At 43.6% G+C, this 22,526-nt stretch overlaps 1 protein-coding gene across 1 annotated transcript in view; it reads right to left on the minus strand.

Moving 5' to 3' along the window:
* The window catches only part of LOC115077691 (vomeronasal type-2 receptor 26-like), a 105,152-nt gene extending 82,862 nt beyond the window's left edge, over positions 1 to 22,290 (minus strand). Inside the window, exons 1-2 of the mRNA XM_029579981.1 lie at positions 22,265 to 22,290; positions 7,111 to 7,402 (exon numbers count right to left, since the gene is read on the minus strand). Coding sequence (XP_029435841.1) covers positions 7,111 to 7,402; positions 22,265 to 22,290 — 318 coding nt within the window. The remainder of the gene's footprint in view (positions 1 to 7,110; positions 7,403 to 22,264) is intronic.
* Positions 22,291 to 22,526: the final 236 nt, after the last annotated feature.

Here is a 22,526-nt window from a genome sequence, read left to right on the forward strand (position 1 = left end):
GGAGCCCGTGAGGACCCAGGCCTCTTGGACTTACGTGCGGTCTCCTGTGGGCAGGCATCTGAAGAGGGGTTCCAGAGTATTGAAGAGATGAGAAGCTGGAGCCAGGAGGCCAACTGGAACTTCACCACTGGAAGCCCACAATATTCCCGGGAGGAGCCCATGAGGACCCGAGGTGTTTGGACTTAGGCAAGGCCCCCTGAACGTGCAGGACAGGATACCAGAGGATGAGCTGAAGTCAGAAGCCAGTGGACGAGCCAAAGTCAGAAGCCAAGGACAGCTACTAGCAACTCTGGAACAGTGAACCTCATTGCAAGGCAAGCAGTAGATCTAGCTGCAGGGTTTAAATACCCTGAGAGTGTCTGACATCACCCCAGGCTGTGCTGTTCCTTCCTGCGCTGTCCACTTTAAATGTTGAGCGCCCTGGGGCAGGGCCAGCCATGGAGCATCAGTGGCGTATCCCTTGCGGAGGGAGCGCCAGGGGCAGGAGCCAGGCAGGCCTGTACAGGTCGTAAATACACCGCAGTGGCCCGGACCATCCCCGAGCTAGGTGGAGGGACCGGGGCACGGCCCAGGACTGCAACACATGGGGATCACAGACTGTGGCGAGCATGTATGTGTGGTCTTCTGTTAAAGGCCTTAGTCTCTCTTGCACCTGCTGCTGCAAAACGTCCAGATAATGCAGCACCTCAGCAGTCATTCCCTCTTCCCGTTTAAAGGCCTCCAAATTTTCATCCAGGAAATTAACTATAGGGATGATGTCAGCCAAGGTGGCACTTCTGGAACTCAACTCTTCTGTGACATCCTTGAAGGGCTGCAGGATTTTTACCAGCTGACTCATGACTAACCAATCGTGATGCCCTAGGGGATTCTGCACACCTATGTCCATTGAACCAGAAAGTTCATGAAGGGGAGTCTGCAGCTCCACTAACCTCTCCAGCATCAGAAAGGTGGAATTCCACCGAGTGGCAATGACTTGAATGAGACACTTGTGAGGCATCTCCAAATCAGTCTGCTTTTGTCAAAGAACCTGCCCCGCCTTCACTGTGGAAGTGCGCTGCTATGTTTCTGCACTTCTGAATTAAGCTACGCAGGTATTCATTCCCTTGTTTATTGGACTCCAACCCCAGAGCTTACTTCAATACCAGGTGCAGAGTGTGTGCAAAACATTGGATGTTCTTATAGCGCCCATCGTTTATTGCCTTAATCATGTTTGCATCATTGTCTGTGACAATGAATCCTGCCTTAGGATATCTGCCTCATTGGTTTACTTGTCAGCCCACCAGCATCTGTCTGATGCATGCTAGAATATTGGCTGCGGTATGGGCCTGGTCCGTCAGTTGGGTGTGAAGTAAAGCCCACCTCCACCCTGATACTTGTTCACTAATAGAGCTGTTGCCTGCCCCTGCCTCAGCCCGGTCCCACCAGTGTGCTGTCAGGGAGAGGTAAGAGTGTGCAGCATTCATGGTGGTCCAGATATCGCAGGTGAAATGCACACTCCCCTGTGCCTTAGCTTGAAGCACTTGGATGTGACTGCGACACTGGTTGTACAGGCTGGGGATGACCTTTCTGCTAAATGTGTTTATGCCCCATACAAAGAGAAAGGCCAAATTAAAGCCAACCTCGAGTATGGCTGATATTGATTCCAAGCAAAGGTCTGTTTCTGAGTAGACTGGACCCCCTTTAACAACCCCTGTGAGATAGACTGCTTTATGAGAGCGGTTAGAGCAAAACCCTTCCCTTATAGTCACTGAAACTTTTTTGAGTCTGGGGGCTCCGGAAACAATATCACCAACAGGCATGGAAGGGTTTTTCTCCCTTAGGTATGCCTGGAAATAACCTAGGAATTTCTAAAGAACTGGATTTAACAGGAGAAATCTTGGAAGATCAGAAGGGAATAATTACCTTGGAACCAGAATTAGAAGTACCTTTTAAAATATCGGAAGTTACAAGAAATGGAAATAGTACAGTCAATGCTAGATCTGAAAGTACTCCTAAATTGATTGGACTCAGTAAAAAAGAAATGCCAGATCTGTTAATTTGAAATCTGGTAATATAACATTGGAGACCTTATGTGATTATATGGTTAAATTAGATAGATCTTTAGTAAAACTAACTGAGGAAGATAGAGAAACTAATAATTCAGTAAAGGAAAATAGCCAGAAATTAGAGTTTCAAGATAAAAAGATAAACAAGATAGAAACTAGGGTGGTACAAGTTGAAAAGGTACAAGGAAAACAGATTAAAATTGAATCTGAAGTTCAAAAAAGGCTAGAAAATCTTGAAAATACTGTTAGATCTTTTAATATAAGAGTGACTAATTTTCCTATTTCAGAATATCTAGGGCCGGTTGAATTGTTTAAATCTTATGTCTTGAACGTTCTTAAATTTTCAGAACAATCTTACCCACCTATAGTTAGAGCTTTTTATGTAGGGGAAAAAAAGAAACAACAGGAGGAGAAAGATAAAATTCAAGATTCTTTAAATATTTCTGATTTATTTGAGAAATCACAAGAAGAGTTAGAAATTAAAAAAGAGGTACACTGCTTATACAATTTGCTTTTATACTGGATAAGGATAATATGCTGAAGTATTTTTCCCTTAATAGATTAAGTACCTTTTATGGGCAAAAGATTTGGATATTTCCAGATCTGATTAGATCTACTCAATTACGCAGAAGGGATTTCTTAGCTTTGAGAAAGGAAGTTGTGGATGAGGGTGCAAAAGATGCCCACTGGGGATTCAGCTTCCGAGAGCACCACTGTCCCAATATAGGTGAGTGTGCAAAAGTGCCCCCAGGCCTACGAGGCTGTGCCTGGATGTACACTCAAACTGGGACTGCTGTATGTGTGCACACACCAAGCTTGTAACTACAAAAGAGTCCCACTGGGGATTTGGCTTCACGGAGCACTACTGTCCCAATAATATATTTGTGAGTCTGCAAAACTGCCCAGTGCCCACTGAAGCCCAATGAGTGCACTGTCTTCTTGGCTTAAAAGAGCACAAAGAGACAGTCTGAGTTCAATAAATATATGTGTCTGGAAAACTGCCCAGTGCCCACTGATGCCAGTGAGTGCTTAAAAGAGCACAAAGAGACAGCCTAGGTTCAATAAAAAAAACCAAAAAACTGCAGTTAAATAAAAGGATGGCTTGCTTGGCACAGCAGCAAAAACAAAGAAATATCTTTTTCAATGGAAAATTCTATCAAAGTAGCTAGCAATTTAATATATCTCCCACCCACAACACCCAAATCCTGCTTGCAACCTACCCCAATGGGTAAAATAAGCAGAAAAATGCCACTGCTAGCAGCTTCTCTCAGTAGCACTGACAGAGAGATTGTCTCAGATTAATAAAAAAAAAAAAGTGCGGTCAAAAAAAGTATGGCTAGCTGGCGACAGCACTGCAGCCAAATCAAACAAATATATTTTTCAATGGAAAATTCTATCAAAGTAGCTAGCAATTGAATACAGATTTGAGACACTCACACTAGCTCTGAGTGCGACCACCTACCCAGACCATCCCTGCCAAAAAAGTGTGTGGCACGCCGTGTGCTTAACATATAAATAGTGCTGCATCATCAGGAATAGCATCACAGAGCACTGAGCGAGAGCAGCAACTGACTGCATTACAAAAAATGCTTAGCTCTGATAGGTTGCATTCTTGTCTCCTTGCCAACCTGTCTGACCCACTCTATGACAGGGCTGTGAGGTGACCTATGACTCACAGAAAAGGGCTGAATTTTGCTATCTCCTATTTCAAACGGCAGCTAAGAAATCATTGTGAGCCTAAAGAATGAAACTGATATGATATGTTGTATTCGTGGGGGATTGCGATGTGTTTCACGAACCCACATATACAATAAATAGGGACTTATGCATTGCGGATTGCCAATGCATTGAAAACGAATGCACATCCCTACTGGATTGTCCACTGTTAGAAACAAGACATAAGGCTTGATGGACCTTAGGTCTGACCCAGGATAGCAAATCATATGATCTTAAATTTAGGATAGCTCTTTGGCATGACTAGAGTTAGCTGTATGTTACCTGACTAATTCTGAATATCAGAGTTAGATAACTTGTCTAGCTAACTTAACTCCTCCCGGTAATGCCCACTCAGTGTTCCCATTTTTATCCAGCTAAACTTTTGCCAGATAATGAAATATAGTTGCATTGTATATTTTTCTGTGCTATTATTTTTTTTACCCAATAATGCACTAATACTCTAATAACATAATAATCTGTTGATGGTACAAGTAATTTATTATTTGTTATCATTGCCCTATATTTTCATTCCACTATAAATAAAGCAGAATGATTGCCCATGGGGAAAAAAGGGGTGGGTGGCAAAACTGTGCAGCTGGCTGCATCACAGCGGTATGTAGGGATGTGCATTTGTTTTAAATGAAATAGACAATGGCAATTAAATTGTCTATTTCATCATGTTTCAGGAGCACTCCAAAATGAAAAAAAATTGGCAACATTTAGTGGAATTTCGTATTTCGTGTTAGTGCACACTAAAATATGGTTATTGTGCACTAAGTCCTATTAGTGTACACTAACTGGACTTTTCTTATTTACAGGCTTAGTGCACACTAACAGGACTTTGGTGCACACTAACTAGATGTTAGTGCACATTACGTCAATTAGTGCACACTGCCTAGTTTTCTAATTTCGAAGTTAGAGCGCCCTAAAAGGACTTAGGGTGCACTAACTGGCTGTTAGCACACACTAACTAAAGTTAGTGCACAGTTACAAAAAATGTTACCAATAAGTGTTGCGATCGGCGGGGGATGACCCCTATGGCCAACCACACCTACCGGCAGTGGCAGAGGCGGGTCTCTTTGGTACTCTCTGCATGTTCCTCATCATCGGCTAAGGCAGCAGGGAGCCAGCAGCATGGCTCCCGCAGGGGTAGCCTTAGCCCCAATCTGATGCAGGCACTTGGCGCCTGCCCCTACTTATAGGAGCAGCAACAGGAAGTAGTTCCAGGCTCCCAGGAACCACTTCCTCACCCAGGACTATATAAGAAGGCTTCTGAAGGATTGCCAGTGCCTTGCAATAGGTCCAGCTTGGTGTGTTTCCTGCCTTACTTGCCTTGCATTGATTTCTGCTTTGGATACTGGACTCTGCCTTGCCTTCCGCCTACCTCTGACCCTGCTTTGGATACTGGGCTTTGCCTTGCCTGCTGCCTGCCTCTGACCTTGCTTTGGATACTGGACTTTGCCTTGCCTGCTGCCTGCCTCTGATCCTGCTTTGGATACTGGACTTTGCCTGCCTCTGACCCTGCTTTGGATACTGGACTTTGTCTCTTTGCTGCCTGCCTCATCTCCTGACTGTCAATACCACTGCCCTGCTGGGAACTCCGGCTGCCGGCCCTGAGGTTCATCTCCCACCAATGATGAACCATGGTAAGCCTTTCTACCTTGTCATTGCGGCCCTAGGGTTCACCGATTCATTGAATCGTAACAATAAGTTTAAAAGTTTAAATCGTGGAGCAGTTTGTTAGCTAGAGGTAGGTTCTGCGTTCCCATTGGCTGACTCCTTACTGTCTATTTAGAAGGAGACAGCCAAAGGGAATGCAGAACCATAACTCTGGCTAATGAACTCCACCCCAGTTGACACTTTTTAACTTATTGGTAACATTTTTTGTTAGTGTTCACTGCCTTTAGTTAATGCATGCTAACAACCAGTTAGTGCTTCCTATGTCCTATTAGGACGCACTAATTCTGAAATTAGAAAACTAGGTAGTGCACACTAATGGGGATTAATGCGCATGAACATCTAGTTAGTACGCACTAATGTCCTAATATTGTGCATTAAGCCCAAAATTAGAAAAACTGTTTAATGTGCACTAATGGGACTTAGTGCGCCCTAACATGAAGTTATTACGTACTAAGCCCCATTAGTGTGCACTAACTCTGAAATGATTGAACACAAAATTAATACCTCCCAAATCCTTATAATAATGAAATTTGACAGATAACGACCCAAAACAAAACATTTTGCAAATTGCATTTTGGCCGTTTCTGGACTTCGGGGGGGGGGGGGGGGGGGGGGTTAAGAGGAGGAAAAGAAAGAGAGAGAGCCTCTGGGGAAGCCTTTACAGTATTCAACTATTTATATGACTATAGGAGGGTCAGCTAACAGCTTCAGGTGAAATGTCAGTGGTGGTTTAGGATTTAGGGGTCAGTTTTGTATACAGAGTGAGACATGCAAACAGCACAGTACACCTCAGTGAAGATTTGATGTCATTTGGATGAGGAAAGTCTCACAAAGATGAGATTTCTAAAATGTTCTCTAACTCTAGCTTGATGGACTCTATAACAGGGTATCATCAAGACAGACTGAGATATCATAGTAGAAATCTCATCTTTGTGAGACTTTCCTCACTTCACTAAGGTGTACTGTGTGGTTCGTATATCTCACTCTGCATGTAAAATTGGCCGCTAAACCTTAAACGACCACTGACACTTCATCTCGAGCTATTAGCTGGCCCTCCTGTAGAGATATAAATAGTTGACTACTATGAGTACCTTATAAATAGTCTCTCTCTGTCTCTCATGAAACAGAGGTATTGTGGCATGCAAAAACTATACCACAGTATGTGATACTACTGGTGTGGTAATTCTAAACATGCCTCTTTCTCTTACCATGGGTATTATGCATGCAATATTATAGCATTTTGATGAATCTAGGGGTTAGGGCCTGATTTTCTAAGACTTTTCACCCGTTATGTATCTATGAGAGAGAAATATATTTAATAAGTCCTTATATCTCTATTTTGACTGGCAAAGTCTAATCTTGCTGCGTTGATGTGAACTTGTTCAACCAAGTCAAGCCCCAAGTCTGGTGACATGTTTTATGTAATCTTAAGCATGCTTTTCTTTGGTGTTCCCCAAAATAAATTTGGTGTGATGGCTCAGATCTACCATGATTAATAATAGTTCTAAATCTAGGTGGCAAATTACTGCATCAGTTGTACAACTTTAGCAAGCTATCATACCCAGAAATCACCTGCATTTAACCAGACTGTGAAAACAAGGACAAGACAAAACAGTTAAGGATGCAGCAGATCCAAGCAATTATACAGAGAGAAAAGTTCTTGATTTACCTGTGAGTACTTATAGATACCTGTAACTCTGGCAATTGCATGTGATGTTACTGAAGAGAAGCTTCCAATTAAACCAGCCAACTGGCCTTGCTGGTGACAGCTAAAGCCAGGAACAGGGTTAATTATCCCTGACAAGATCATCAGAGTACCACATAGTGAAAAACCTGCATCAGTGCAAGAGTCAGAAATATGGAAGCCCAGGGTGATGTTGGGTAATATCTCCAAATTTTGGTTAATCTCCTGAATGGCAAAATATAAGGCGAAGAGATGCCGAAAATAATGTAGACTCCATCTGAGAGCAAGTAAACATATCATTAATAATTATTCAATAATTTAATGATTCACATATATTCAAATTGAGAAAAAGCATAAACTATAGATATCTATGCAAATGCACGATAATCCTGAGCTACAGCATCTTCTCCTATGATACTATTGAAACCCACCATCAAAGTCTACGAGTGTTCCTCAACCCTGTCCTGAAACACATTGTGCTTCCTATGTATTGAAATGCCTTCCCCCCAGTCCCCATATTTGCTCATTCATCTCAATCCCAATCTGCATCTCCCCTTTTTATTCCATTACTGAAACTCTCAAACACACATGGATTCAATCTTGACCTGCAGGTCACCCTCCAGCTAGTCCCAATGAGGGATTTAAAATCAATCATTGTACTTTTATTGACATCCCAATCCAATCCAATCCTATCCAACCCAGTTTGTCTTTTTATACTGCTAATCCAAAGTGCCCAAAATGTTAAGCATATCAAATCAAATAAACTACATGCAGGACGTTTGACACCAACTGTTTTTGAAGACTGATGACAGAACTGTATTATTTATTTATTAATTTAAACCTTTTAAGTTCCACCTAATTCAGCATCACTGCTCTAAATAGATCAAAGATTAATACCTACATAATAATAATTTACAAACATGTTGCATCAGTACACATTATCCAGACAGACACACTATGATCATTGAAAATAAAATCAGAAAACTGATTAAATCATCACTTGAGAACCATTAATAAAGTGTTTTTAAAAACCTGTTTAAACAGATCTTCAGTTTGTTTTTAAAATATTTGCTGTCAGCATCTTATTTATAAGATTTCTGTGCCACTTTATCTTTGAGTAAAAGCAGCTTACAGTTAAAAATGTATATAACTGAATAAATACAATAGCACAAACTACTAAAAAAACAAAGATAATTCAATTAATTCAATTAAAATCAATAACTGTCATGCATGGAACAAGAAAGTCAATTTTCTTGTTAAAAATTATAAACTCATGAAATGAGGTTACACATTAGAGGTCTCTCAAAATAAGACGGTTTATAGATTTTTTCTAAAAGTCTTAATACTGCAGAAGTTTTTTTCTTTGCATTCGGTGGGGCATCATTTTCTGAAGGTCATTTAGTGGACAAGTTATCATAGAAACATAGAAATGATGGCAGAAGAAGACCAAATGGCCCATCTAGTCTGCCCAGCAAGCTTCACACATATTTTCTCTCATACTTATCTGTTTCTCTTAGCTCTTGGTTCTGTTTCCCTTCCACCCCCACCTTTAATGTAGAGAGCAGTGATGGAGCTGCATCCAAGTGAAATATCTAGCTTGATTCGTTAGGGGTAGTAGCCGCCGCAATAAGCAAGCTGCACCCATGCTTATTTGTTTTACCCAGACTATGTTATTAGCCCTTATTGGTTGTTTTTCTTCTCCCCTGCCGTTGAAGCAGGGAGCTATGCTGGATATGCGTGACGTATAAGTCTTCTCCCATGCTGTTGAAGCAGAGAGCCATGCTGGATGTGCATCGAAAGTGAAGTATCAGGCACATTTGGTTTGGGGTAGTAACCGCCGTAACAAGCCAGCTACTCCCTGCTTTGTGAGTGCGAACCCTCTTTTCTTCTCCCCTGCCGTTGAAGCAGAGAGCTCTGCTGGATGTGTGAAGTATCAGTTTTTCTTCTCCCCTGCCGTTGAATCAGAGAACTTTGCTGTATATGCATTGAAAGTGAAGTATCAGGCTTATTTGATTTGGGGTAGTAACCGCCGTAACAAGCCAGCTACTCCCCTCTTTGTGAGTGTGAATCCTTTTTTCCACATTTCCTCTTGCTGTTGAAGCTTAGAGCGATGTTGGAGTCACCGTAAGCCTGTGTATGTTTATTTAATAAGGGTATTGACTCCAGGCAGTAGCCATCATTCTGGCGAGTCACCCACTCTTCATTGGCAGCCTCTTGACTTTATGGATCCACAGTGTTTATCCCACGCCCCTTTGAAGTCCTTCACAGTTCTGGTCTTCACCACATCCTCCGGAAGGGCATTCCAGGCATCCACCACCCTCTCCGTGAAGAAATACTTCCTGACATTGGTTCTGAATCTTCCTCCCTGGAGCTTCAAATCGTGACCCCTGGTTCTGCTGATTTTTTTCCTTCGGAAAAGGTTTGTCGTTGTCTTTTGATCATTAACACCTTTCAAGTATCTGAAAGTCTGTATCATATCACCTCTGCTCCTCCTTTCCTCCAGGGTGTACATATTTAGATTCTTCAATCTCTCCTCGTACGTCATCCGATGAAGATCCTCCACCTTCCTGGTCGCCCTTCTCTGTACCGCCTCCATCTTGTCTTTGTCTTTTTGAAGGTACGGTCTCCAGAACTGAACACAGTACTCCAGATGAGGCCTCACCAAGGACCTGTACAAGGGAATAATCACTTCCCTTTTCTTACTCGATATTCCTCTCTCTATGCAGCCCAGCATTCTTCTGGCTTTAGCTATCGCCTTGTCACATTGTTTCGCAGACTTCAGATCATTAGACACCATCACCCCAAGGTCCCTCTCCTGCTCCGTGCACATCAGCCTTTCCCCCCCCATCGAATACAGTTCATTCGGATTTCCACTCCCCATATGCATGACTTTGCACTTCTTGGCATTGAATCTCAGCTGCCATATCTTCGACCACTCTTCCAGTTTCCTTAGATCCCATCTCATTCTCTCCACTCCTTCCAGCGTGTCCACTCTGTTGCAGATCTTAGTGTCATCCGCAAAAAGACAAACCTTACCTTCTATCCCGTCCGCAATGTCGCTCACAAAGATATTGAACAGGACCGGTCCCAACACCGATCCTTGCGGTACACCACTTAAAACCGCTCTCTCTTCAGAGAAGGTTCCATTTACCATCACACGTTGTCTTCTGTCCGTCAACCAATTTGCAATCCAGGTCACCACCTCGGCACTCACTCCCAAGCTTCTCGTTTTATTCACCAGTCTCCTGTGCGGAACCGTATCAAAAGCTTTGCTGAAATCCAAGTATATGATATCGAGTGCTCTTCCTCTATCCAATTCCTTGGTTACCCAGTCAAAAAAGTCAATCAGATTTGTCTGACAGGATCTTCCTCTGGTGAATCCATGCTGCCTCTGGTCCATCAATTCTCCGTACTGTAGATAGTTCACTATTCTCTCTTTCAACAGTGACTCCATTACTTTTCCCACCACTGAAGTGAGGCTAACTGGTCTGTAGTTACCAGCCTCCTCTCTGTTCCCACTCTTGTGAAGAGGGACCACCACCGCTCTTATCCAACTGAAGTTATCCATATTACTTGTCCTTTATATTCTGCAAGCTGAACGTCTCACTCTATGTACTAGTTCATACTTATCTGGCTACACGTAACCGGGTACATGTGAATAAAGCATAGTAGGTTTTTTAGTTATCCAGCCTTGTGTGGCAGGATAATATACATCTTCACCAGAGAGCTTTAAAATATATCCGGCTAAGTAGCACTGTTAGTAACCAATCCAATAAAGAGAAATAATAGGGCAAGCAGGCTAATCCCCTCCCTATGCCCAAAAAAATTATACAAAGGCCCTGTCGAGCCGTGCAATCATCACCTCCAAACCCATTTTATTCCTTTAACAATCCCCAGTATTTTACCCAGACCCTGTGTTCCTCTTTTTGATAAACTGTAGGAGTGGTTTAAAACCACTGCACGAACTATAGTTTGAGACTCCTCCTTCATAATGACATATTTGGCATTTTAAAAGTTAAGAAAATGAGGATTTCTGCAATGCATTTAACTGGGGATGTAATACAAAGTCAGAATCCAACATAAAATCCAGATTATAAATGTTATTTGAAATAGAATAAACCTGGTCATCCAATAGTATATAATGCAAGTCAACAGAGGTTTTATCCAGTTTGGTCTTTTTAATGTTCAGAATTAACTTATTAGGCTGAAACCACTCTCTTGATTTGAAAGTAGGGTATGAAATAGAATATTACAGCCAAGTGGTTTGATTTCACAAGAAAGGAACAACATTAAAAGCTAAGTGCACGTGGTGTGGCTGTTTTTGAACAACAGTCTGCAGGATAAAGAGAAGAGGTTTAATATGAACGATATAATAAATTATGGACTATTGGATTAAATTGAAAGAAGCTATCAGTACTATTTGTAAAGATTGGAGGTTAGATATCATTTTGGATATGCTTCATTTTCATTTTTAATTTTAGGTATAAAATTATAAAAATTGGGATAAAAACAGAATACAATTTAAATTTAAATTAAATGAAAAACAAATATAATAGGGAGGATGGAGGTTATGTGGACCAATGTTTAAAAAAGCATACAGGACTCTGGGATAAAATCTCTTGAGTTTAAAATTCTGTTCTGAGGTCCATTCCTCCTGTTATACAGTGCAGTGTGTTGTGCGGGAATCAATATTTTGTATTACGTGGTGTGCACATATAGATTCCGGTCTCTGTTAGTTATTGAAGCTCAGGACTGACTGCTGATCTATCTTGACTCACATTGAATAATTTTACATTTCTCCCCCTCTACGATTCACCTGAGCACTGTAACAGAAGCAAAGTAAATTCACCAGGAAACAGGGCAGCACACACTTTGGAGGGATTTTTGAAAGTACCTAGCCAGGTAAATAGCCCTTGTCTAAAACCATCCTTCTTAATGCAGAGAGGAATGCTCCTTCTGTCACAAGAAGCACAATTTAACCTTAATTAAGAGGAGACATTCAGAGGGGCGAGAAGAGAGCCGGGCAGGGAAACAATGCACACAGATTTTATTTATTCTACACAAAGATTTTACAGGTGAAGGTCCAGGGATGATTTCTTACCAAAAAACCCATAACACAGCTAACCTTTGAAAATTAGGTCCATGGGAACAAAAGTGCCTAAGATCTTTGCATCTAAGCAGGCTCCTGAGAATTCTCCTGCATCACTCGCTATCTTTGGTAATCACTAAGACAAAGGCAGAACCAAAGCAATGAATGGAGAAAATCTTAAATGCTGGTCCTGCAGACTTTCACTTCTGGGTGTGCTATGAGGTAAATGCCACATGTGAGAGAGAGAATGATTTGGTCACATGAATCCTATGAAATGCCTTCTTATAAAGCAAACATTGTGCACCTTATATATTTCCGTCACTCACTCTTTCAGATCACATTAAGATGAAAAGCAACCTACATTTCTTCTAATTAAAAATAAAATGCTACCCAGTGAGACACAAATAGTCAGAAAACTACTTACACAGTGCATGAATGAAGAACAGGGGCTGTTCTAAAAGATTGCAAAGGTATTGTGGCGAAATCAGACATTTGAATTATCCCGCCCAAGATCAGGTCTCCACCACTGTAGTAAGTCTTGGCTGTATTACCAAATGGGATGCAGAGAGGTGCGGGGCCTTTGTTTTCATTAACAGCTGGAGTGAACATCTCCACAGAAGTTCTCAGTATCTGAAATGGGAGTTCAGGAATCATTTCCATTTTAACAGGTTTTATGTTCTGGCTCCAGTTCATCCTACCTTTGTCTTAAATTAAACACAAGTTGACTGTAGAGTGAGCAGAAGATATTTGAAGACTTTAAGAAAAAGATTTGCTATCTTCCAGCTCCTGTGAAACTGGGGATTTGTTCTTCATCTGAATGGATGTGTATTCAGGCAGTTGCTATATGTAGCCTTAGTCCATACTGCACTATAATTGCAGGGCAGGTGCAAATAAGGTACTCAGCTGTGATCACACATTTGTTCACATCTCTTGTGTATTGGAGGTAAAATTGTTAGATAAAATAATATAATTACTATTATTTCACCAATACTGAACTTCAAAGCATGTTTTGCTCTAAAGCCTGTTTTGAATCCTGCAATCTTCTGGATTCTGTTTGTGACCTTGACACTGCAGGAGAGGACTGTGAGCTGTCACCCCAGAATGGCAGATTTTACAGAACTGTATCATGCAGTTACTTTAGAGGGTAGGCTTAAGGGACAAAATAAATCAGTTTCTTCTTTGAAATGCCTTCTCTACCTCCATTCCTTCACCCATGCTCGTTTAGTCACACTCATACATTCACATTTGCATGCCTCAGTTTCTGGGTTACATTGACCTAGGCTTAGGTGCATTTTTCAGATGTAAAACAAATTCTAACATTCCTAACTCACCCATATCTGAGTAGGTGGGTGTTTTCCTGCCTGTAAATGTATTTTCATGGCATGTTAGTCAGTCACTTAATGTGTCCTTCTGGCCACATAGAAAAGAGTTTGTCTCAGGTGAAGGGTAGGTGAGGGCAGACGAAGCATTGAGGATAATTCTTAGAGGGGCAGCAAGTTACCTGGAAACTTTCACAGGAAGGGTTTCTCACTGAATATACGCAGATAACTTTAATATTATGAGCAAGTTTACCAGGATTTATTTAGACTTGCACTCCATCACATCCAGATATATAGCTAAGCTAAAACCTCACCCAAGAATGGCCACTCACTACCTCTCTGTTATCTGGTAAGTTTTATCCAGGTAATATTTTACATGGCTGAAACTTACTTATTTTGAGGGGAAGGAAATTCAAACATCAGTTTTTCCAGCTAATTTCTAACTTAGGCCTAGATTCATCATTTATCACAGAGATAACACTAGTGTTAGGGAAAGGGGCATTCCCATTTAAATGAAGCAGTTACTGCTTCACACAGGTAAGTTTCGCAGACAGCGATGGTATCGCATTTCGTGAAACCTCTTCGCAGTTCGCAAAACATCATTGCGTTCTGCGAAAACGTCATCACGTTTTGCGAAAAAATCTAGAAACTTTAAAGCGTCCCATGATATTGTATCTCATGATGGGAGAGCATCAACCGGGTGTAGCAGGAAAGGATCCTGTAGCAAGGACCTGCTCTCCAGGTGATGCATTGTCCTTTCGCACTGAGGATATCTCCCCAAGGCCTACTGCCCAGGAGGGAAGGATTAGGTCGGCCATCATAGCTGGTGATTCGATTATTAGGAATGTAGATAGCTGGGTGGCTGGTGGGCATGAGGATCGCCTGGTAACTTGTCTTCCTGGTGCGAAGGTGTCGGTCCTCACGCGTCACCTAGAGAGGATTTTAGACAGTGTTGGGGAGGAGCCGGCTATCGTGGTACATAAGAACATAAGAAATTGCCATGCTGGGACAGACCAAGGGTCCATCAAGCCCAGCATCCTGTTTCCAACAGAGGCCAAAAACCAGGCCACAAGAACCTGGCAATTACCCAAACACTAAGAAGAACCCATGCTACTGATGCAATTAATAGCAGGGGCTATTCCCAAAGTATAATTCATTAATAGCCATTAATGGACTTCTGCTCCAAGAACTTATCCAAACCTTTTTTGAACCCAGCTACACTAACTGCACTAACTACCTTCTCTCGCAACAAATTCCAGAGCTTTATTGTGCGTTGAGTGAAAAAGAATTTTCTCCGATTAGTCTTAAATGTGTTACTAGCTAACTTCATGGAATGCCCCCTAGTCCTTCTATTATTCGAAAGTGTAAATAACCAAGTCACATCTACTCATTCAAGACCTCTCATGATCTTAAAAACCTCTATCATATCCCCCCTCAGCCATCTCTTCTCCAAGCTGAACAGCCCTAACCTCTTCAGCCTTTCCTCATAGGGGAGCTGTTCCATCCCCTTTATCATTTTGGTTGCCCTTCTCTGTACCTTCTCCAACGACATAGGAAAATGTGGGAGGGAGGTTCTGGAAGCCAAATTTAGGCTCTTACATAGAAAGCTTAAATCCAGAACCTCCAGGGTAGCATTCTCTGAAATGCTCCCTATTCCATGTGCAGGTCACCAGAGGCAGGCAGAGCTCCGGAGTCTCAATGCGTGGATGAGACGATGGTGCAAGGAAGAGGGATTCAGTTTTGTTAGGAACTGGGGAACCTTTTGGGGAAGGGGGAGTCTCTTCCGAAGGGATGGGCTCCACCTTAACCAGGATGGAACCAGACTGCTGGCGCTAACCTTTAAAAAGGAGATAGAGCAGCTTTTAAACTAGAACAAAGGGGAAAGCCGACAGTCGCTCAGCAGCGCATGGTTCGGAGAGAGGTATCTTTAAAGGATACTAATGATGCATTAGAATTAGGGCATCCCGACAGTGAGGTTCCAATAATTAGAAAAGTAGTCCAAGTGCCTGTAACTAAAAACTCACCTGAGCTAAAAGATTCCAATGTATCCCTATCAATTAAAAAGCAGAATGAAAATACAAACAAAAAACAAACTTTGAAATGTTTGTATGCTAATGCCAGAAGTCTAAGAAGTAAGATGGGAGAATTAGAATTTATAGCAGTGAATGATGACATAGACTTAATTGGCATCTCAGAGACATGGTGGAAAGAGGATAACCAATGGGACAGTGCTATACCGGGGTACAAATTATATCACAATGACAGAGAGGAGCATACGGGAGGAGGTGTGGTGCTTTATGTCCGGGATGGCATAGAGTCCAACAGGATAAACATCCTGCATGAGACTAAATACAAAATTGAATCTTTATGGATAGAAATCCCTTGTGTGTCAGGGAAGACTATAGTAATAGGAGTATTCTACCGTCCACCTGGTCAAGATGGTGAGACGGACAGTGAAATGCTAAGAGAAATTAGGGAAGCTAACCAAAATGGTAGTGCAGTAATAATGGGAGACTTCAATTACCCTACTCACACAAAGAGAGTCAGTGGTTAACCACAACACAAAATCAAATAACCAAAAATGTGGAACCCAAATTATCAATTTGAATAATAGCCTATGAAGGTGTCAGCAAGCCTTGATGTTATATGTCACTTTAAAGTAGACACTAACCAGTCTTATCAATCATCCACCTTCATAATTTTTTTAATGCAACAAATTAATTTTTCTTGTTTCTTTTTTCTTTTTGTTAAAACAGTCCTCCGTTCATGTAAACAACAATGACTCTTTCTATTAATAGCATTGCCCAACACTGGCCGGTGTTTCGCTGGGTAAGCTTCCTCAGGGGCATGTAGAATCAATACTAGCGAGAGCCATTTAACTTCTTAGACGGGACCAGACGTCTCAACCATCTTGCAGACGAAACAGGGAAGGAACTTATTTTCATGTATTTATTTATTTCAAATATTTATTTTCTACTAATAACATGAAACTCATGCTAATTAGATTACAAAAATAACATTAATCATCAATTAAGACAAATGCAGCATAAATTGACAACCATTGGTTCTATAGTCTTAAGAAGCACACAATAAAACTCCTAAATGTTGCGCGCCCTGGCTGCACAAGGGCTGCGGTTGGCCCTGCTCAATTTCCAGACCCAGCCTCGACTGCTCCCCTAGTCTCTCCCGCGGTTGTAGCTAGCCGTCTGCGCCATCTGGCTCCTAGCTCCTTGGCTTCCTCAAATCTGGACCCGTTTCCCTCCTGCTCCAGTGCTCCACATCCCTCGCGGCACAGAGAGGCCTGCGCCACGCCTTCCTGCAGTCGGCCCCTAGGCCCGCATGCGCACACAGGGCCAACCTTTAAAGGTGCTGCGGCGGGAAACCGCTCCGCGGCGAACAGTGATGACTTCACCTGAGCCCTGCATTCCTTGCCTTGGCAAACGGGTCGTCACTAGGGATGTGCAGAGGGACGTCATACGTTGCATTCGTGATTCGGATTCGTCGGGGAGCAAATGCGTTGCATTCGGCCGTATGGCGCCCCGATGCATTAATACGGTGAATTATATTTGTGTCCCAGCTAAATTAAAATTAACTACAACCCCCACCCTCCTGACCCCCCCAAGACTTACCAAAACTCCCTGGTGGTCCAGCGGGGAGTCCAGAAGCCATCCCCTGCACTCTCACACCCTCGTTTGCCGGTTTCATCATGGCGCCGATAGACTGTGTCACAGTGGCTACCGGTGCCATTGGTCAGCCCCTGTCACATGGTCACTGGTGCCATCTTGTGCTCCTACCATGTGACAGGGGCTGACCAATGGCACCAGTAGCCCCTGTGACATAGTATGGGCAAAGGCTATCGGTGTCATTTTGTGTCCTGGCATCGGACGGCGGCGTGCAAGAGGTCGCTACGGGACCCCCGTTGGACCCCCAGGGACTTTTGGCCAGCTTGGGAGGGCCTCCTGACCCCCACAAGACTTGCCAAAAGTCTAGTGGGGGTCCAGGAGCAACCTCCTGCACGCCGGCTGTCCGATTCCAGGACTCAAAATGGCGCCGATCGCCTTTGCCCTCACTATGTCACAGGTACCGACGGTCGGCACCTGTGACATAGTGAGGGCAAAGGCGATAAGCTACCAGTGTTCAAAATAGCGCCGATCGCTTTTGCCCTCACTATGTCACAGGGGCTGACCGTCGATACCTGTGACATAGTGAGGGCAAAGGCGATCGGTGCCATTTTGAGTATTTGCATCGGACGGCCGGCATGCAGGTCGCTCCCAAGCTGGCAAGTCTTGTGGGGGTCAGGAGGCCCTCCCAAGCTGGCCAAAAGTCCCTGGGGGTCCAACGGGGGTCCCGGAGCGACCTCCTGCACGCCGCCGTCCGATGCCATGACTCAAAATGGCGCCGATAGCCTTTGCCCATACTATGTCACAGTGGCTACCAGTGCCATTGGTCAGCCCCTGTCACATGGTAGGAGCACAAGATGGCGCCGGTGACCATGCGACAGGGGCTGACCAATGGCACCGGTAGCCACTGTGACACAGGCTATCGGCGCCATGATGAAACCGGCAAACGAGGGTGTGAGAGTGCAGGGGATGGCTTCTGGACTCCCTGTGGGACCACCAGGGAGTTTTGGTAAGTCTTGGGGGTGTAAGGAGGGTGGGGGTTGTAGTTAATTTTAATTTTAGCTGGGACACGAATATAACTCACCGTATTAACGCATCGGGGCGCCATATGGTCGAATGCAACGTATTTGCTCCCCGACGAATCCGAATCACGAATGCAACGTATGACGTCCCTCTGCACATCCCTAGTGACGACCCGTTTGCCAAGGCAAGGAATGCAGGGCTCAGGTGAAGTCATCACTGTTCGCCGCGGAGCGGTTTCCCGCCGCAGCACCTTTAAAGGTTGGCCCTGTGTGTGCATGCGGGCCTAGGGGCCGACTGCAGTAAGGCATGGCGCAGGCCTCTCTGTGCCTCGAGGGATGTGGAGCACTGGAGCAGGAGGGAAACGGGTCCAGATTTGAGGAGGCCAAGGAGCTAGGAGCCAGATGGCGCAGACGGCTAGCTACGACCGCGGGAGAGACTGAGGGAGCAGTCGAGGCTGGGTCTGGAAATTGAGCAGGGCCAACCGCAGCCCTAGTGCAGCCAGTGCGCGCAACATTTAGGAGTTTTATTGTGTGGTTCTTAAGAGTATAGAACCAATGCCAGGACTCCAAATGGTGCCGATAGCCTTTGCCCATACTATGTCACAGGGGCTACCGGTGCCATTGGCCAGCCCCTGTCACATGGTAGGAGCACAAGATGGCGCCGATGGCCATTTGACAGGGGCTGACCAATGGCACCAGTAGCCCCTGTGACAAAGGCTATCGGCGCCATGATGAAACCAGCACCGAGGGTGTGAGTACAGGGGATAGTTCCCGGACCCCCCGCTGGACCACCAGGGAGTTTTGGTAAGTCTTGGGGGGGTTCAGGAGGGTTTGTTTAAATTTTTATTTAGGTGGCTGAATAAAACAGAAATCCGTTAAATATGTGGGGAGTCGCGATGCATTTCGCCTCCCCACGTATTTAACAGATAGGACAAAATACGTTGCGGATCACAAATACGTGGAAAACGGATGCACACCCATAGTCGTCACATTGTGTGAGCTAGTTGCCGTCCTTGTTCCTGTGTTCCTGTGCTTTTTCCAGTGTTCCCGTGTTCCTGTGCTTGTTCCAGTGTTCCTGCATCTGTTCCTGTGTTCCTGTTCTCATTCCAGTGTTCCTGCATTTGCTCCTGTGTTCCCGTGGTCCTTCCAGCGCTTGTTCCTGCATTCCTTCATTCCTGAGTTTGTTCCGCGTTCTGCAACCCAGGTTGGACCTTCTCGAACTGATACCTGATACTGACCTTGGCTTTCCCCTGACCATGCTTGTACTGATACCCGGTACTGACCTCTGCTTGCCTCTGACCACACTTGGACTGATACCTACAACTGATCTCTGCTTGCCTCTAACCGTACTTGGACTGATACCTGGAATGGACCTCTGCTTGTCCCTGACCACGCTCAGACTGATACCTGGAACTGTCCCTTGCTTTGGCTGACCATTCTCAGATGGATACCCTGGCTTTGACCCTTGCACTCCATTTGGACACTCTCTTTTCTTCTCCTGAGACCACCAGGTCCACCTGCCTTGACGCTATCTGTGGCCTTCCTCAAGCTAGACCACTAGGCGCTGCCTACCCTTCCAGTAGGACCTTCAGTTCCTGCCTCATACCCGTGGTCTCTGGTACACTCTGTTCTGGTCTAGCTCGTCTGTTCACTGTCAGCCATGCACCGCTACTCCTTGTGGTCACACCTCTCCACCATCTCTCCTGGAGACCCCCAAAGGCCCACCTAAGCCCATGCAGCCCAGGAATCCAAGAGATCAACCCGCAGAGACCCCGGGTCATTATTGTTGAAGTTCCAGCTTGCCTCTGTCTCCTTGGGTGCTCTGCCTCCTGGAGGCAGGAGTCCTCTGGGATCCCTCAGAGGGCCATACAAATCCTGCGCCAGGCCAAGGGTCTACCTCCTGCGCAACACTAAATCAGTGAGTATATGTGTGTTCAAATAAAAATGTTTTGAGCATTTTCCTGAACTGGAGATAGTCTTTACATCTATAGAGAGAAGTTAATTTCACTGACCCAATAATTGAAAACATATGCAAGTCATCGGGGCGCTCTCGCGCGACGCACAAGATGGCTGCCTAAGTCTAAGGCTCTGTGAGTCTCCGTCCTATTTTACAATTATATCTGATCCTTTTGCCTCCTTTCCTATTTTCACGGAGATATTCTTGTGTCTGAAGCATGGCGGCATCGAAGCCAGGTAAAAGTGAAGCCGCCTTCGCGGCGTCTGCCGGCACAAAACGCTCTAAGCAGGATCCACCGTCACCGGATAAAGGGCCTACAACAAAAACAATGGCGTCTGCAGAAATGGTGAAAGCGGAATTGAAACAGCTTACAGACCTGATCCAAATTAATATTGATACTTCATCTGCTATACGTACCGATCTACAATAGGTGACAGCTTGACTCAATGGCTTTCAGGCAAGGCTTGATCATATGGAGACACAGGTCTCATCCCTTCTTTTATCTACTGTGCCACTCCCCAGTTTATCAAAGATTTAGAACAGCTTAAAATGCATCTAGAGGATTTATCGAACCGAAACCGCAGAAATAATATCCGGGTTCTGGGAATACCGGAAGGAGCAGAAGGCAATGACAGTTTACAATTTTTAAAGAATTTTATACCTTCTCTCTTACAAATCATGTTTGAGCAACCGTTTGATCTAAAAAGAGCTCATAGGATTCCTTCTAGGCCTCTTAGGAATTCCAGATATCCTAGACCTTTGATTTTTAAAGTGCTACGATACCCACAGGTCTTACAGAATGTTGCTACCACCAGGAGTAAGCACCTCTTACTTTTCAAGGACATGCTATTCTCTTCGTCCCAGATTTAGCTAAGTCTACGGCAATGAAACGCAAGGCCTTCCTAGCGCTGCGGTCTCGCTTACAATCTTTGGGGGCCAAATATGGTTTATTGTATCTGGCGCAAATTAGAATCACGCATAATAATCAAACTAAGCTGTTTCATGAACGAAAGTACTTTGAAGATTTTCTTTTCTCCTTTGAATCAGCTGCAGCAATGGTTTCCTGAACTCTTAGTTTACATTTATTTGCTACACTCTTCTATTTTACCCCTACTGGATTAGACTAATAACTTCACACAAGAAGAATATTTTATTTGAATCATGGACTATGATCTTTAAATAAGACTTACAATGATCCGGATCGTTGATATTTTTCTTTTTCTCTTTTATTTTTGGATCTGAATACTCACTCTGGCTCCAAGTTATAGGAGCGGGGGGCTTGGGAGGCATCTTGGCTCGCCCCGAGGCTCTTTTTACTTTTTCATTTCAGGAAGACAGCCTTAGAGCTGTCACGGCATGGATTGCCTTTATCTTGTTTTTATTTTTTATTTTTCATGTTTTATTTGTTGTTGATATCATGTTCCCTGTACTGATTCTTGTAGTACATCAGTTTCTATTTTCTTGTTATTTTTGCTTTTTTAATATTGTGATCCTTGAGCAGGAGTTAGAGGACGGACACTATAAGCACCGGAATTGGATTTTGATCTTATCATGGCATCCAATATTTCTTCTCTCAAGTTCATCTCTTTAAACGTCAATGGCTTCTCGCATCCTATTAAACAGAAAAAGGTCCTTGCCTATCTTTATACATTACATCCAGACATAGCACTACTCCAAGAGACTCATCTTTCTGCTAGTGAGACTCTTAAACTTAAACAGCATTGGGTTGGCCAGGTATATTTTAGATCAGCGGTTTAAAAAAAAGAGGGGCACAGCTATCTTAATCAATAAGCACTTGCCTGCGACAATTTCACATCAGTTGGCTGACACTGAAGGTAGATGGAATATCATTCAATTATCTATACAAGATGAAACTGTTACCATTCTCAATTTATATGCACCAAATATGGATGACCCTCTTTTTTTTAAGGTGTTTTTGCAAAAATGCTTCAAGTAGACTCCTCACAGTGTATACTTGGTGATTTTAACAAACCCTTAGATCCAGTGCTAGATAAAAGATTGACTGCCTGCCTTACTATCTCTAAATCTACTCGAACTCTGCAACATTTATTATCTACATATGGTATTTCAGACCCCTGGCAGTTGCTAAACCCCACCGAAAAGGAGTATACCTTTCATTCTTCACCACACTCCTCATATTCGCGTATTGACTTTTTTTAAACTTCTAATTCTCTAATCTCTTGGGTAACGTCTGCAATTATTTGTCCCATTTTAATCTCCAATCATGCGGCATTTATTATTACATGTTCTCTTTTGCATTCCATTAAGATCCACAGACAATGGCGCTTCAATGCGACCTTACTTGGTGAACCGGACTTTAAAACATTGATTGAACAAAAAATTGTAGAATATTTTCAACTCAATACTACTGCA

Source organism: Rhinatrema bivittatum, chromosome 16, assembly GCF_901001135.1.
Source record: "Rhinatrema bivittatum chromosome 16, aRhiBiv1.1, whole genome shotgun sequence".
NCBI lineage: Eukaryota > Metazoa > Chordata > Amphibia > Gymnophiona > Rhinatrematidae > Rhinatrema > Rhinatrema bivittatum.